Raw genomic sequence first — 16,909 nt, 5'->3', positions numbered from 1 at the left:
GAATAGTTGCCCGAAACGGAAACGTCAATGGGCCGACAGAGTCCAGGCGCACGCGCGAGATGACAATTGATCAATGCCTGCTCAACTGGCCTCTGTGCGAATCTGCATCTGTCAATCCACATCAGCAAGCAACCAGACCTGCAAATGCTAGACACCTGCAGGTACAGAGTACGAATACTCGGTTAGATTAGGTACACGGGGTCGATGCTAAAGAGCCCAGCCAGGCGCTAGCTACCTCCTACCTAGGTAGGTACCTTACCTTACCTACCTCCTACCTATGGGTACCTAACCTTACCTGAGGTACCTAAGGTAAGAGGTAGGCACCTAGGTACCTAAGGTAGAGCCACGGTGCAGATAAAGGGTCTGGTCAACTCAATGGTAACGAGTACATCGGGCTGGGCTGGGGTTGGATCGCACCCCCTTTCAATACTGATGTTTTGGTTCAAATGTTCTTTTTCTCGGCCGTCGCCGTCAACCGTCAATGCTTTTAATGTTTGTTTTGCTGGCTTAGGTACGGAGTACGCCCTACCTACCTCCTACGTTAGGAGGTACCCAAGGTACATATGTACCTAGGTAGGTTCCTATGTTCGCTGCCGGAGTGGGGCCCATCAGCAGCGGGTGCGCTAGCAAGACGCGCTGGAAGAGCCAACCGACCCTTCCACAGGCTACTTGTAGGCTAGCAGCGGGGAGCGCAAGGAAACAATTGACGTACCAGACATCAATCAATGCATGTAGTCTGGTGGCGGGTGGCGTCAACTGGTCCGTCTTACCGCAGCAACAGGCTGGGTGGACCTCTGGGTGGACCTCTGGGTGGACCTCTGGGTGGACCTCTGGGCGTGTCGCCTGGCCCCAGCCAGCAGGCGCGTCGGGGCTGGGTCTGGTGTTTCATCGCCCGGGCGGGCCCCGGCACTGAGCTCCTGGAGACCTGGACTGGAGAGGGGGGGCTGATGATGCTGGTGATGGATGCTGGTGATGCTGGGGGTACGTAGATGGCATTGGCATCATGGCGCTGGGAGGTGTGGTTCAAATTCGATTTGGTGACTTCCAGTCCCTGTTCCGGCACTCCGCGCGCCCGTCCGTCGTCAACTGCTTTGGAACACGCCTGGCGCCTGGAGGAGTGAGTGACGGTCAACGAGGAGGCACGCCGCTGCAGATCAGATTGACGTGCTGCATGTGGCTCAGTGCAGCCCATTGAATGAATGCTGCTCGAGGCTGCGGGCTGCGGGCAGCGGGCAGCGGGCTCCCCCCTTTCTGCTCGGTGCCATGTACACGCTACATGCCACAGCAGCCGGCCAGCCACCCGAGGAGCAACTCCCTGCTACCTACCAGCACTCCTGCTCGTACTCCCTGCTCGTACTCCCCAGGCTACTCCCTTACTCCCTACTCCCTGCTGATTGGCTCCTGCTCCCCAACTCCTGCTCCCTACCTACTAGGTACCTAAGGTACCTACCTACCTACCTTGTAGGCACCTACGTCCTACCTCCTTACTCAACTCCCTGCCAAGCTGCGCCCACTGAGCCAACTTTGTTGATGCTGGTCCTTTGCTTGCCCCGACTCCATCTTGTCCCGCCAAATCCGCCCCCGTTCTCCATCACCAACAGCCTCTTTCTTGTATCCTTCCTCTCATCCTCCCCCCCCCCCTCTCTCCCCCCCCTTCTCCTCCTCTCCCCGGCCCATTCAACGAGGCCTGTACATTGATCATCTTGACTTCATTTCGGCCTCGCTCCCTTCTGTACTGTGGCACCCCTTTACCTCGCCCACCCCGACCCACAGCTCTCCTCCCCCCCCGAATTTTACTGCTCCAACGCAACCACTTTCGGCCGCGCAAGCCAAGTCACGCTTTATGCTCACCACTTCCACCGCTCGGTCACAAGTCGTCAATTCTACCCTCTGCAGTAGCTGCCGCCGCCGTCCGCTTCGCCGAAAGAAGCACTTCATCTCCTCGTCGTGTGGCCTCGTTCCCTCCGTCTCAACTGCCATTGCGGCAAACCTGTCGCCTCGCTCAACTCCGTTCCCCGTGACAGTATTCTTTTGTTTTACCTGATTACTGGGCCACCAAGCGTCTTTCTTTCTTTCTTTCTTTTTTTTTTTTTTTAAAACTTTTTTTTTCATTTTATTTTTTCATTTGTTCTCTTTTGTTTTCCCTCTCTACATATTATCGTGCACGTACAGCTTCACTGAGTTTGCTGGCCTGCCTTGTCCACCGTCTTTTCTGCTCGCTCTAGTTTTTTTTTCTTCTCTCCTTCCTCTCCACTCGACAACCGGACAAAGTTGGAAAACCTTGAACACAACGGCCGCGACTCCATCCAATTAGACAGTCTGTTTCTTTATCCAACGCACCAAGAATAAGGCACAGAGCCAAAAATAATCCATTACTACACTCGTCTAAACGCTTTCTGTTGCATCTCAGTGTCATGAGGTCAGCTAGGTAATTGATAATGTCAATGTCTAGGTCGGAACATATGGCACCAGCCTATCCTTCTCACCTCTCAACCTCACAGTCTGCTCCGTCTCAGTCCCCTGGCAACAGCAGCTCGCCAGTCGATCCGTCAACCTCAAACAACAGAACAGTTCTCGGCATACCGAGCGGCATAATGGGGAACAACACGCGATCTGGGGCCGGTTCTCCGTCGCATGACCTGGCTGGATCCAGCCGGCTTTTCTCCAAAAGGTTTGTGGCTGGCCAAGTCTGCAAAGCTTCTTCTCTTCCTCGCACAATCATCATGGTCTTTTTCTCGTTTGGGTTTTGACCCTTTAATGGATCCGAAACCTTTTCTTTTTGCCTATTTAGCCCTCTCCCTTCTCTCCCCTCTTGTCGGGCAAAGGGTTTGGCTAACATCTCGGTACTCATTGCAGAGCGCGCGAAATCCAAGCACAAGAAGGAATCCCAGGTCTACCTTTGCATTCCTGGGGAGGACCTCCGACCAGCGGAAACTCGACTCGACTTCGAGAAAATATCCCTGAATCTCCCACAGACGGCTTTCCCGAATTCAGCCAGCTTCCCACACCAGACAGCATGCCTCAAACCCGCAGAGCCCGTGCCGGCACCGTTCCATCCAGGCTACCGGGGGGTCCCGTCAACGGTCTCCTAAACGCCCACAGTTTGGCTGCCAAATCAGCCAGGGCCACCCCGTCGCAAAGCCCCTTTGGAAAATCTCCGTCGCCAAATCTCGAGCATCCTGACAATGCGACTGGGGGTTCCGCGCTTCTGTCACGACTTCGCGCGGGCTCCTTGCCACAGCGCAGCCCCTTTGTTGCTCTTCCAGGCACCAGCTCGCCATTCGGCCCCTCCATCTTCAGTAGCTGGAATCCCGCTGGCGTCGGGCGCGAGCGTGGACTGACGCTGGCAAGTATCGCCAGCGTTGGCTCAAACGGACCAAGCTCTCCCTCGCAGTCCCAGTTCTCCAAGGAAGGCACTGGCGAATCGGACGTGCATATGCGGACCCTGGATTATCTCGGCCTCGCAGAGACACCCCAGCCTCCTCGGGCGCAGCTGGCGACCCCTTACTTCGACTACAGCAATCAGTCGAGCCGGTTCCGCTCCTACTCGGTCAACAACAAGGACAAATACGAGGACGACTGCGACGTGAGCAACAACGCACCCATGGAAAGCCAATACGATGCCCTCAAAGATCAGCTGGCGGCCACCAACGCGGCCATACATAGCCATAACCTTGCTGTGCAGGCATTCATAAACAATACTCGTCCCCGCGCCCGCACCACCGCGGGCGTCCTCGAGTCGATGCGGACGTTCAACGCGGGGGTGATTCCCAACCCGATCGCCGCGGCAGATATTCGGTTGCAGGAAGAAAAGGAGTACGACGTGACGCAGGAACTCGCCGGTGTGAGCCTGGGCAGATCAAACAGCCGCAATGCCGGGCTCTTGGGTGCAGAGGAGCAAGGCTTGGAAGGCCCGACCAGCGCTCTCTGGCTCGGCGGCGTACCTACCTCGACCACCACGTCGACCCTTGTGGAAATGTTCAAGTCCCACGGGCCCATTGTATCCGCCCGCGTCCTCACACACAAGAACTGCGGCTTCGTCAACTTTGAGAGGGTGGAGAGTTCCGTGGCAGCCAAGGCCTCGATGAACGGCAAGGAAATCTTCCCTGGCGCGGGACCCATACGCATCAACTTTGCAAAGCCGCCCTCGGCATCCAACACGCCGGGTCATGACGGGGCGTACCCTTCGCCCAGCCCCGACCCGTTCGCCAGGAGCCAGGACAACGCGTCGGGACCGGCGCAGGCGGTTTCGACCGACGGTGCGGCGGGTGCTTCTCACGGCGCCTCTGCCCCCAACGTCCCGTCTCTTGCAGACATGCCGAGAGACGTCATGGACATCGTGGCGCGGTTTGGGGCCACGGAAGAGGAGGGGGCTGACATTTTGCAGAGCATCGACGCGGCCATTAAGTATACCCAGTTTGCCGAGGAGATTCCCGCCATCCGCGAGCCCACGCACACCAGAGTGCACGACGCCCCGAAGCTCAGGGACGTTCGAAAGAGGATCGACAACCAGCTCCTGTCCCAGGCCGAGATTGAGAGCGTGGCCATGGACATGCTTCCCGAAATCGCCGAGCTGGCCTCGGACTACCTCGGCAACACGGTCGTCCAGAAGCTCTTCGAGTTCTGCTCCGATCAGGTGCGGGACGCTATGCTGGCCGAGATAGCGCCGCACATGGCGGAGATTGGCGTCCACAAGAACGGCACCTGGGCCGCGCAGAAGATCATTGACGTCTGCAAGACGCCGCAGCAAATGAGGCTCATTGTCGACCACCTCCGGCCGTACACGGTTCCCCTGTTCCTGGACCAGTACGGCAACTACGTGCTTCAGGGGTGCCTGAAGTTCGGGCCCCCGTACGACGACTTCATCTTCGAGACCATGCTCAGCCGCCTGTGGGACGTTGCCCAGGGCCGGTTCGGGGCTCGAGCCATGAGAGCGTGCTTGGAGAGCCACCACGCCACCAAGAATCAGCAGAAGATGCTGGCGGCCGCCATTGCCCTGCACAGCGTCCAGCTGGCGACCAACGGCAACGGCGCGCTGCTCCTCACCTGGTTCCTGGACACGTGCACGTTTCCCATGAGACGCACGGTCCTCTCGCCGTGCCTGGTGCCTTTTCTCGCCCACCTGTGCACCCATAGGGTGGCCTACCTGACCGTTCTCAAAGTTGTCAACCAAAAGTCGGAAACCGACGCCAGGGACGCCATTCTCAGGGCTCTCTTCTTCTCGCCTGGCGACCAGGTTCTGGAGGCGATCCTGCAAGACACCCAATGCGGCGCCACTCTCATATTCAAAGTCTTGACAAACCCGTTCTTTGACGAGGGCATCCGGGCTCAGGTTGTCGACAACGTGAAGAGCGTCCTGGCCAGGCTCGGTGCGCAGCCGAACCAGGGATACAAGCGGTTGATGGACGAGGTAGGCTTGCCAACCAGGCCTGCCGCGCCCAGCCGCGAGGCCACCAACAGCACGCCTGACGGCCGACATAGGCCGACATCTCGCCAGGTCAATAGCAACAGCAACACGAACGGTCAGCATGCACAAGGCGGCCAGGCCAGCAGCAGCAGCAGCAGCAGCAGCAGCAACAATAACAATATCAACAGCAACAGCAACAACAGCACCAGCACCAGCAGCAACAGCAACAGCAACAACGGCAACGGCAACATCAACAACGGCAACAACAAACCGTTCTACAAACCTCCCGGTGCCCAGCCCGGTGCCGGAGCCTACGACGGTGGCTACGGAGGCGGCAGCTCGAGAAACGACGGTGCCGACGCCACCGCGAGCGTGTTCCCGCAGTACGGCCAGGGCATAATCTACGGCGCACCGGCGGCTGCCATGGCGCCGCCCATGAGCATGTCTCCGCTGCAGTACCAGCAAACCATGATGAACCGGGCCGCGTCGCACATGGGCTACAGCTACGCGCCGATGCAGAGCCCGTACGCCGCCGCGTACGGGGCCACCCCGGCCGGCGTGGACCAGTTTCGACCGCCTGGCATGGCCAACGGAAGCCCGGTCCAACCCCCGACCTCGCAGCTGGCCGCTCAGATGCCGAGCGGGCCGGCGCACTACGCGAACCCGGGCTACGGAGTTGGATACGGGTACGGAAACATGGGCAGCCTGCAACACGTGGCTTACATGCAGCAAGAGCCCGTTGTTCACACGCGACGTGGCGGACGTGTAAGTGCCGATGCCACGCAGTCATCCGAGCCCCGGGGTCGACGTCGACACTAACAAGACGTTTGTGCAGAGGTGAAAGGAACAAAAGCGCCTTAAAAACGCATGTGCAGAGGAGGGGATTGGCTTCGAATAAATGACACGACTCTTTCCACGCACGCCTTTTTTTTGTCCCTTTTCCTCTTTTTTTTTTTTTTTTTTTTTTTCCCTTTCCTGCATCAACCCATGCATCAACCCTCGACACCCTTGCTTTCAACAAGAACAGTTTGGTTGGCGGGAGCTCGGGGATTCGCAACTCTTGGTAGACTCTGCTCTAGGCACTCTCGGCTTGTCAGTTGGTTGCTGCGACTAGACCACGCCCGATGTGGACGAATGTCGAAATGACGACGCTTTGACTTTGTTCCACTATGTCATCTGTACTGCTCGATCGGCGTTTTTTTTTTCTTTCTCCCGCCTTTTTCTATTACCCAAGGCTTTTAGGCTGTGTGCCTGGTCGGAGCATCTGATGCTGTCGGGGCCGGTTTCCCACATATTCCACGTAGGCCAGCCAAGCCTTGGTGAGGGGGCTCGCGTGGTTGTTATTTCTCTCTGCTATTGGCTGTTCTGCTGCTGCTGATGCTGCTGATGCTGCTGATGCTGGTGCTCTTTTTTTTTTTCTTTTTTCCTTTTTTTCTTCCTTCTTTTTCTCTTCTCCTTCCTTTTCCCCTGTCCTTCGTTGATCAAAGACTCGATGAAGAGCGACGTCCATGACTATTTTCTGAAATGACAATAAAATCCATGCGTCTACTTTGCTTTTTCTGCGTCTGTCGTGCCACTCGTGTCGTACGAAGTCTTGATTTCCTTCACCAGCGCGTTTAAATCCATCGTAGTCTGCCTGTCTGCTTGCATGCCTTCACCCCCCCCCTCTCTTTCTGCTAAACGCCGTCCAAGGAATCCGTCCGAATGTAAGTGCAGACTAATGCGGACGGGCATGTTCAAGACGCTCCCAGATATATATATATATGCCAGCCGTCTGCGCTGGCGCTGCGTCCCGCATAGACGGGCTTGTGGGGTTTTACGCAACTCGACGCGAACCAAGGCTCGCTCACATGCATGCACTCATCTCGCACTGCAAAAGCACGCGACGACAACTGATGGGATCAATGCTTTTCATTAACTCGCTAAGAATAGATAAGATGCGTAAAAGTGATTGCCCCTTGCGGTCGCGGTCGCGGTCCCGCCTTTGCGTCGTCAGCGCCCGGTTCTCGCCTCGCCTTGCCCTGCCTGCCTTGCCCTTGCCCTTGCCTTGCCCTTGCCCTTGCCCTTGCCTTGCCCTTGCCCTTGCCCTTGCCTTGCCTTTGCCTTTGCCTTTGCCTTTGCCGCCACGACAAAGGAAAACAAAGGGAACAGAAAAACAGTCGTGAGAAAACGAACGATGCTGGGCGCTTTGGCAGCGCGCAAGTGCCTTTCCCAGGGGGTGGATGGGGAGCCATTAAGACGGGGGCGGATGAACGGAGCTCATGTCTGGCAGTAAGCGTCGAGTAGAGGCGGGTGAAGTGAAAAGGGGAAAAGGGGGGGCAGGGGAGAAGAAAACAAGATGAGAAGGAAAAAAAAAAAAGGAGACATCAAAACACGAGGCTTGCGGTGCTGACCCGCTGGCTTGGCAAGGACAAGGACCTTGCATTCATGGAATGGGCGTAGAATTTAGACGTCGTCTACTGTGGCGGAAAGAGGCGGACGCTGGAGCGGGCTTCCCTGGTCATCCGGTATCCGTGGGTTGAATGCTTGGCTCTGAAAAGGTCTTCTGGTCCATGGCCAGACGAGCAAGTAACTAGTGGTTGGAAAGACTGTTCCCTATATCCTATTCGAGGTCCATGGTTTCCTAATCGAGGTCCATGGAGCCGTCGGCGTGATCTACCGTGGACGGCGGCGTTGGTTCCGTCACGACAGGCACGACATCCGCCTTGTGCGCGACGAGGCCGTGGAGGGACTCGGCTCCTGCAAAGGGGGAGCTGGCCTCGGCCTCGGCCTTGATGGTTGGCGGCGCCGGCGTGGCGGCCACGTCGTCGTCTCCCAGCACTTGCCGGATGCGTGAGCTCATGGCGTCCATCTGGGCGAGCGTGGCGCGCAGTCCCAACCTGTCGTCGTCGGTGAGCTGGCCGTGGAATGCCACGTTGTCGGCGTTGGCCCTGGCCATGAGCGACAGCATGCTCTGGTCTGCCGAGGCCTGGAACAAACTCGCGTGGTTAGCGTTGACGCGCCGCCTCTCGGGCTTTTCTTCTTCTTCTTCTTCCGTCTGCCGCGGCCACTGGTTCCGAGAGAATAAAAACAAAGGACCAGACGTACCAAGAGGGCGGAGGTCAGCCGATCAATGCCATCGGACCGTTTCTGCTGCAGGGCTACCAGATTGATCGAGACTTGCAGCTCCTCGACCTTCCGTTGCAGAGACGAGCCCAGCAAAGGGCCTGCCGAGTCGGCTTGGCTCGGCGGCAGGGGGTATGCAATGATTTTGGATTCGTCGCGGCGAGGCCCATACCCGGCCCCCCTGTTCCGTAGCCTGATAAAACGGTCCCGGGTGTAAGCAGAGGCCGCATGATACGAGGCAAGATACCACGAGGAAAAAAATAAAGAAAAAAAGAAACAAACAAACAAACAAACAAACAAACAAAAGGAATGAGTAAATGGGGGCGGGGGACGCTGCTTACTGCTCGATAAAGTCGAGAATCACCCCTCTGGCGGGAAGCTTGTACATGCGCCCAAAGGAGCCCACGTCGGGCCAGCCGGACTGGTCGGGCTCCTCGTGCTCGTGCTCGTGCTCGTCCGTCCAGTCAATGTCGATGTAGCCGTTGTTCCTCAAGCCGCGGCCAAACGCGGGCGATATCACCTGGCTCCCCTTGACCTTGCGGAAGCGGTGCGCGGGAGCCAGGCTGGGCACCTCCATCAGGACGTCGTCCACGTGAGCGGGACATCGCCAAGTCTTCAGAACAGGGGGCACGGCGAGCGGCGGATCCAGACAGTCCAGGTGCCAGTACAGGGGGCAGGTGCTGCAGGGGATGATGGACCTGATTTCGCCTGCCGCCCTCTGGCAGCCGTGACACAAGACTGCTTGTCCGTCCTCGCGCTGCTTGAAGAAGTCGGGCAGTTCATCGTAGCCGTTTCTCTTCCTAGATGGGGTTTTGAAACCACAAACCGTCAGTCCTTGTCCCGCTTTTTTTTTTTCCGTTTTTTTCTTTCTCTTCTTCTTCTTCTTTTTTGGGGCCGTCTTTGGTCTGAGCATCACATCACGGCAGTCAACTTGATCCAACCTCACTTACTTTGCAGCCTTGTTCGTCGTCGCCACGTCTTCGTAATCGCCGTCGGCGCCGGCCCGGACCCCCTCAAACCGCGCCTGGACTCGCCTCGGTAGGCTAAAGGCCCGGGGAATGCACTTTTCCAAGTAGTTGAGGGCGCTCCCAAAGATGCCCTTGTGAACGGGCACGCGAGAAGGGTAACGACGGATAAGACACTCGTTACAGAACCACTCGTCGGGGAGGCTGTCAGATTGCACCATGTCCACACACTCAAAGTGAAACGATCGCGGGCAGCCGTCGCAGCAAACGACGTCTCCGGTGTTTCCGCAGGCGGAGCAATACTCGTCATTCTCGGCCGCCTGTAGAACGAGTTGTTAGCCCCCCGAGTCTTTGGTTGATCGCATCGTTCGAGGTGGTGGTGACGCATGGCCGGCGGTGCGACGGGCTGTGTGTCTGGCTTCTCCCTTTTCCCTCCCCCCAGAAACCGACAGAAACCGACAGAAACCGACATGACCGAAACGAAACTTGGCCAGCCGCTGCAGAGCAAGGAGAGTCATGGCTACCAAAACAGAACAGACATGTAGAGCAAAGTGGGGGTGAGGGAAAGACGACGGATGTGCCTGGAATGCATCGGCTCCCCCCTCGAAACGTAAGGAACGTGTGTCGACAACTTACGGGATCCTTTGGCATGGTGCCATTCACTGATGATGACGAACTCGGCTCATTCGCCGGCCGGGGCACACCCGCAGCAGTACCCCCCTTTTTCTTGACCGGCCTGAAGAGAACAAACCACGGTTAGTTGGTTCATGACTGTAGTCAGACAAAAGCTCTGTCTCGCTTTTCCCCGCCCAGCACGTTCAGACGCCGCCCCCTGACAGCAGGCACGTTCAGCCCTCCTGACGGCAGTCTGATCGGTTTTCAAAGGGAGGAGGAACTGGATCGGAGTTGAGAGCACAACTTATTTGCCACTGATAGGTTGGATAGCGAGGGCAGGCCCGAACAGCTAGCTAGCTGGCTGCTGGAGGGACTTGTCGCGCACTCGGGGAACGCAAGGACGTCGTCGCTCTGGTCCTCACCACCAACAGGAGGTTGACGCGCGATATGTGCTCGGTAGCAGCAAGTCCTCACCAGCAGCTGACGCGATACGTGCTCGGTACAGCAGCAAGAGCAAGTACAAGAGAGAAGAGAGTACAAGGGGGGCTGGGGCTGGGGCTGGGGCTGGAGCTGGAGCTGGAGCTGGAGCTGGGGTCGGGGTTGGTGGATTAACAAAAAAAAAAAAAAAAAAAAAAACTCAAAAACTCAAAAACTCAAAAACTCACGATGATTTGACGCGTAAGCCCGTCTTCTGCCTCTTGGCGGGACGCAAAGACGTGGGAGTAGCCGCGCGGGATTCCGCCGCTGAAACTGCATCACCAGCCAGCGACAAGGATAGCGGCGAGACGGCCGTTTCCGCCTCGTCATGGGGCCGCTTGCTTGCGGATCGAGTAGCCCGGGTGGTTAGGCTGGCCGCTGCAAGAAGAGACTGGCGCGTCCTCCTGGTGTTCTGAACAGGCGTCGTCTGGGACGCAGCATCAGGGCCTCGAACAGAGCTCTCCTGCGCGTTGTAGCTGTTGGTAACCTTGCTCGCGTTCAGCCGCCGGTCCCAAAACGAGGGCTCATCGTCCTCGGGCATATGAGCCTGCGCGGTGGCCTGGCCGTCGCTGTTGCTGGCTGGTGACGCCGACCCGAGTGACGTTGTCGTGTCCCTCGTCGTGCTTCCCCTCGTCGTGCTTCCCCTCGTCGTGCTTCCCCTCGTCGTGCTTCCCCTCGTCGTGCCCCTCGTCGTGTCTCTCGTCGTTCTTCCCCTCGTCGTGCCTTTGGTGTTCAAGTTGGGGAAGAGCTCTGCGGCGGAAAGACGACCAGGCAAGCTAGCATCGTCCGTCTCGCGCAGGGAAGCAGAAGCAGAAGCAGAAGCAGAAGCAGAAGCAGCAGCAGCAGCAGCAGCAGCAGAAGCCGGGCATGGCAAGGTGAGCGGGCGACTTGTCGTGTGGTGAAAGGTGGGAGAGCTTGACCGGGACGAGTTGGCCAAAGCCTGTTTGCTCGAGGCAGCAGCCGGCTTGCCGCGGGTCTTGATTGGTTGCGGCTTTGGCAGAGCCTGGGAGGAGGCCTGGGGCTTGGCTCCAGCGCACGGTTTGGCGGGATGCCTCGCTACGCCGCCGGCTCCAGCGGGGGCTCCAGCGCCTCCAGCGCGTGCGGCGGCGGTCGCCCTCGGCGCCATCCGCCCTGCCGTCGGGCTGTTGAGACTGCTGGCCCTCAAGATCTCGGGGGACGACAGGCTCAACGCAGTCGACAGCGACGAGTCGCTCGACGCCGAGCTCCTTCTTGCGCGCTTCCGCGACCCCGGTGTTTTGACTTTGACCATGCTCTTGGCGAGCGTCGTCCTGCCACTGCTGCCGGCGTAGCCAAGTCGTGCGCCCGCATGGGCAGCGGCAGCAGCGGCAGCAGCGGCGGCAGCGGCGGCAGCGGCGGCATCGGCATCGGCAGCATCGGCAGCATCGGCAGCATCGGCAGCATCAGCAGCATCGGCAGCATCAGCAGCATCGGCAGCAGTCGAAGCCTCGCCACAGCCTGCTGCCCCTTGCCTGCGAGGCGGCGTGGCGGCAACGCGTGCCGCTCCACCATGCGACGGCGGTTTCGCCTTGCTGGCTGCCGCCGCTGCCTTGCGGGTTCTTCGGCATGACCGCTCTGGCTCGAGAACCAGGTTCCCATACGGCGCCTCCATCGGTTTGTCCGGCGTAAATCTGCCGCCGCCGCTGCTGCTGCTGTTGGTGGTGGCGGCGGGTGCAAAGTGCTGGCATCCTCGATTGCCCTTCTTGCCCTGGCGCTTCCTCTCTTCCACCTGTCGACGGAACTGCTCCATGGTCTCTTCGTCGGCTGTTTGGCTGAAGACGTCCTCCAGCATGGCCACAAAGTCCGCGTCCCCGCTCTTCTCGTCGTAGAGGGTCCTCAGAGCCCAGGCGGTCGGGTAGCGGTAGTGCTTCAGCGCCTCTTCCACCGCTGACGCCACCACCTTGTCCGTGAACCCCCGCGGCTCGGGCGCCGATCTGCTGCTCTGCCGCTTCGCGGGTGTTTTGGGCTTCGGCGCGGTGCTTGCAGAGCTCATCCTGCGCTCGGGAACCGGCGACGACTGACCTGCCGACCCGACGGGGGCCGGCATCAGCTTCTTCACGGGCACCGACACTCTGCGCGACCTCCTGCGCCCGTCGGTTCCCCCGGGGTCGTACTCGTCGTCCTCGGCTCCCTCGTCCTTGACTCTGGTGACGAGTGATTTGCCGTTGCCGTTTGCGGGTGCCACGGGTGCCGCAGGAGACAGAGGCAAGGGCGATGCGGGAGGCGACATTTGCAGCGGTGTGTTCTCGATGACGCCGGCGTGGCTGGCCGGATTCTCTCGCGCCCTGGCCAGCTTCGAGGCGTCCGCCCCCGACGTCTTCAAGATAATCTTTCTTACTGGCGCTCCGTTCTCGCCCGCGGCCTTCTTGGCTTTCGGCAGGGCCCCCAACGGCGCCATGTTCTCCAAGACTCCAAACCGCATCAGGCCGGCCTCCTCGAAGCTGGTTTTGCTCTGGACCGACGGCTCCAGCCATTTCTGCAAAAAGGTTCGGGATCCTTCATTGACAGGAGGGGCCTTTGAAAACTCGAGCGGCTTGTTCGCATCCTTCCCAGCCGCCGCCAACTGCGCGGGACTCGAAAACCGCGACGCGGAACGCGAGGCCCTCGTATTCGACGCCATGGCTGCGCTCTTGTGTTGCTGTTGCTGAGTACGGTTGTCTCTTCCGTCATGGGTAGGATTGGTGCCTCTTTTTTCATACGCGCCGCCTCGCGGTGGACAGGCAACGCACCTCGTCAAGCCTAAGTGGCAAAGGCAAGCTGGGTCAGCGATGTTGACGATCCGGCGACGGGGAAGAATTTTCGTCTCTGCCCGGTAACTCACTGACTTCCTGGGCTGTAGCATGGGTTCCAAGCTCCCGAATCGCGCCCTCTTTTTTTTTTTTTTTTTTTTTTTTTTTTTTTTTTTTTTTTTTTTTTTTTTTTTCCCGATTTCCCCTCTCCTTCCTTTGGTGTTTTTTTTTTCTCTGTTCTGGTGGTTCAGAGTAGTCGGGGTGGTGGCAGATCAGGAGGAAGTTGCCCTAGACAGACAAGTTTTGGCGGAGACAGTACGGAGTACATACATAAGAGATGGAACACTACCTTGGGTACCTACCTTAGGTAGTCTGGTCTCTGTTTGCCCAGCCTGGAGCGGTACATGTCAACCACCTCCTGACCAGTGACAGCTGTGGGTTGCGCTGTACTACATACCTTACATACCTCCTGTTGATATGAGGTATGTATGAGTGAGGTATGTGCGCTGCGCTGCGCTGCATGTTCAGTCCCCAAAGGCATGTCCATGCCACTGTCAGCCACTGTGCAGCCCAAGCACGGGGGCCAAGTCAGTGGGTCGGCTGGTACCAGGCTGAGTTGGCCGCCCTCAACTCAAGCTAGGAGGTAGGTAGGTACCTAAGTTACCTAGGTGCCTATGTATCCAGCAGGCGGCGACCTTGGGCTTGCGCCGGCATCCACTAGCGCGACGGGCCATGAACAAAGGGGGCCTGGGGCCTGGGGCCTGGGGCCTGGGGCCTATCAACCACACACTGGCTCACCTCACCCACTTGGGCTCTTCGATTCTTCATGCTCACATCAAAGCATTCCTGTTGTTCAGAAAGACCCGTGCAGTCCGATTCACCATGGAACGTATTCAAGCAAGCTGCGCCTACGGAGTGGAGTACATTGTACAAGCCAAACCAACATCATTCCTGGTCAACCTGGTTAAACCGCCCACCATGGCCCTTTGCTTCCAAGCTCGCAATGCCCGTGCTCACCTCACCATTGATGGCCCACACAGATCCAGCCCAGCTTGTTTGGTTTTTTGGACGATTTGGTGACTCATGTCTGTGTCCAGGCAGCGTCACCCCATCTCCCTGACCGTGCAGCAGCTGATTGTGTGATGGGATTGTGTGTTGGAAACCTAAAAAAAAGATTGGCCTTCGGCGTCAAGCGGCGGCAGGTCAGTCCTTCATACTTTGCCAACGCAGGTGGGTAGACATGACAGGAAGTCGGGACCCCCCGAGGTGATGATGAATTGATCATCCCCGGTTGATGTCAGTATCACGAGACTGCGGGTTATATCCAGACTTTGATGGGAATCGAGTTTTTTTAGCTTTTTTTTTTTTTCCGGGCAATTACCCGCATGTTGAGAGCAAGAGCAGGCCGATGAAACATCTCTCCATGGTCACGCATCACGATGCAAAGTCAAAACGTTTTCAACATCAACCAACTCTTGGGTTGCAAGTGTAGCTTGTCAAGCGCCAGAGACCCGTGTTCCTTGTCTATTATAGACTCCGCTCACTAGCCACGTACACCTGTGCCGCTTCCAGCTGTCAAGCTCGCTCGCGCCCAAGGGGAGGATTCTGTCTTGACGATGGCACGTGGCGTCTGCGAGGTACAAACAGAATCCCACCATCGTAGCTTGCCCATTTTTCCCCGTTGCCATGTCGGCAAGGAGACGTATCGAGTTATCGACCGACACGAGAGCAGCATTTACTTCTCAGACGGTTGCTTCCACCGTGGCAAGCCACTTCTCCCTGCTCTCCTTGTCAGATGAGAGGAAAGGGGGGGGTCCAACACTCCACTAGACTTGCACCTGGTCCTCCGACATGGGACGCTCTTATTCGTCACTGTCATCCGACTCGTCATCCGAGTCTTGGGCGGCGGCGGCGGCCTTCTTGGCGGGCTTCTTCTTCTTCTTGCTCTTGCTCTTCTTTCCAGTGTTTCTGGATAGTGGCTGCTCCAAGATTTTCAGAATTTCCTCATCCGTGATCTTCTTGTCCGAGTTGACCTTGCCAAGGTCCAAAGCAGGAGCGGCAGCCAGCTTGGTGATGCCGTTCTTGGTGATGGCTGTTTTCGAGTCAGTTCTGGACCTGCCGAGGAGAAGTGATTTCGTTTTGTCTTGCTACTTACCGATGGTGGTGAGCAGACGAGCAACTGGGGCATTGTCCTTGTCACCAGCAAGTTCGTACTGTCGGAAAACATTGCCGCGGACACATTCAACAACGCCAGACTTGGCATCACGCTCGTCCTCGAGCTGTCTCAAGCTGAACGGAAAGGTTCCGAACTTCTTCTGAACCTCGGAGAGGATCTTGCGGGAGGTAGGGCGCTTGAGACCGTATGTCTGGGTGGTGCGGCGATGCAGGGTAGAGCGTCCATCCAAGGTCTTGCACTTGCCGGAACCGAGAGAAACGCCCATCTCGACACCCCACACCTCGGCAGTGGCGGGAGTGCCGTCGCCCTTGCCACCATCCTGAGGAGCGAGAACGATCTTCTTGGTGCCCTCGATCTCGTTGCGGTCAAAAAGCCACGAGGTGGTGCTTTCTACAAGGTTGCAGCCGTAGCTCTCGCAAACCTTCTCCAAAAGGGCGGATATCTTGGACTGAGTGGGAGCCTTTTGCGAGGCAGCCTTTGCTTTTTCCTCCTCGGTACCCTGTGCGAGCAGACCAGGCGGGACCATCAGCCGCAGGAGCAGTTCGTTGGCGTAATGAGTTGCCAAGAGTAGGTCGGCCGAGCGGCCAGTAATGGTGTCGTTTTCCTTGTCGGCAGGATTGGCGATGACGGTGTCACAAACAATGGCACCGAAGCCATCAATTTGGGCACCGAGCTGAATCTTGACGGGTTCGCCGGGCTGGATTTCGAGGGCAGCCTCGGTCTCGTCGGAAGTCAGGGGAGTATAAGGAGTAACATATGAAGCAGGCGAGACAGTGGTGGGGTGGGAAAAGCCTGCAGACAAATCCCCAAGTTAGCAGCAACGTTTTTCGTGGGCCGATTGATGGCGATGGCGGCAAGATGTGGTGAATGCGACGGACCCTTGCTGATCTTCTTGCCGCGGTAGACCTTGGAGACCTCCTCCTCAAGAATCTTGTCGCCCTTCTGGCAGACCTCGACGATCTTGGCGCCAGGGACGCAAAGTTTGGAAACCTCGGCGAGAACCTTTTCCGAGATCTGACCGGCCGTCTTGTACTTGGTCAGGGTATCGGGGTTGTTGAGAGAGTAGTCTGATGATTGAGTGCGGTCAGCAGCGGCACAAATGGACAGGCAAGACGACAGACATGTCTTGATTCTCCGATCGCGCGCCTCCGTAGATTGCGATGCCCTGGCCGACAAAGCTGAAGCCGGCCTTTTTGTGGCAACTTTTTTTTGTGCAGTGCAGCTCGGGCGGAGCTGACATGGCGGGGTAGAGGAAATTGTGTGCGAAAGTGAAAGAGGGGCAGATTTGTTTTGTCACGGCCATCCAGCCAAGCAAGCACACACGACCATGAGAGCAAAGGTCGAAGGGAGGAGAGCTGGGGGGGGGGGGGGGGAGCGCCAGAAACGTACCGACGACAACGTCTTTTTCCTCCGACAT

General features: G+C 57.9%; 3 protein-coding genes across 3 annotated transcripts; 1 reads left to right on the top strand and 2 right to left on the bottom strand.

Moving 5' to 3' along the window:
- Nucleotides 1–2,462: 2,462 nt before the first annotated feature.
- UV8b_03787 (uncharacterized protein) lies at nt 2,463–6,248 on the top strand (the record flags this gene model as incomplete). The annotated part of the gene is made up of 3 exons (XM_043141285.1): nt 2,463–2,671; nt 2,857–6,172; nt 6,243–6,248. 3 exons carry the CDS (start codon nt 2,463–2,465, stop codon nt 6,246–6,248), a joined length of 3,531 nt encoding a protein of 1,176 aa, XP_042997219.1.
- A 1,782-nt stretch (nt 6,249–8,030) lies between these two features.
- UV8b_03786 (uncharacterized protein) lies at nt 8,031–13,207 on the bottom strand (the record flags this gene model as incomplete). Its single annotated transcript, XM_043141284.1, has 6 exons — nt 8,031–8,375; nt 8,495–8,705; nt 8,854–9,312; nt 9,463–9,797; nt 10,114–10,213; nt 10,758–13,207. The coding sequence occupies 6 exons, from the start codon at nt 13,205–13,207 to the stop codon at nt 8,031–8,033; spliced, it is 3,900 nt and encodes a 1,299-aa protein (XP_042997218.1).
- Nucleotides 13,208–15,178: 1,971 nt separating this feature from the next.
- On the bottom strand, nt 15,179–16,909 carry UV8b_03785 (uncharacterized protein; the record flags this gene model as incomplete). The annotated part of the gene is made up of 4 exons (XM_043141283.1): nt 15,179–15,408; nt 15,472–16,284; nt 16,371–16,559; nt 16,882–16,909. The coding sequence occupies 4 exons, from the start codon at nt 16,907–16,909 to the stop codon at nt 15,179–15,181; spliced, it is 1,260 nt and encodes a 419-aa protein (XP_042997217.1).

This window comes from Ustilaginoidea virens, chromosome 3 (genome assembly GCF_000687475.1).
Source record: "Ustilaginoidea virens chromosome 3, complete sequence".
In the NCBI taxonomy this organism is placed as follows: domain Eukaryota; kingdom Fungi; phylum Ascomycota; class Sordariomycetes; order Hypocreales; family Clavicipitaceae; genus Ustilaginoidea; species Ustilaginoidea virens.
Note: the sequence above shows the minus strand (reverse complement) of the source record. Positions and strands in the feature narration are given on the sequence as shown.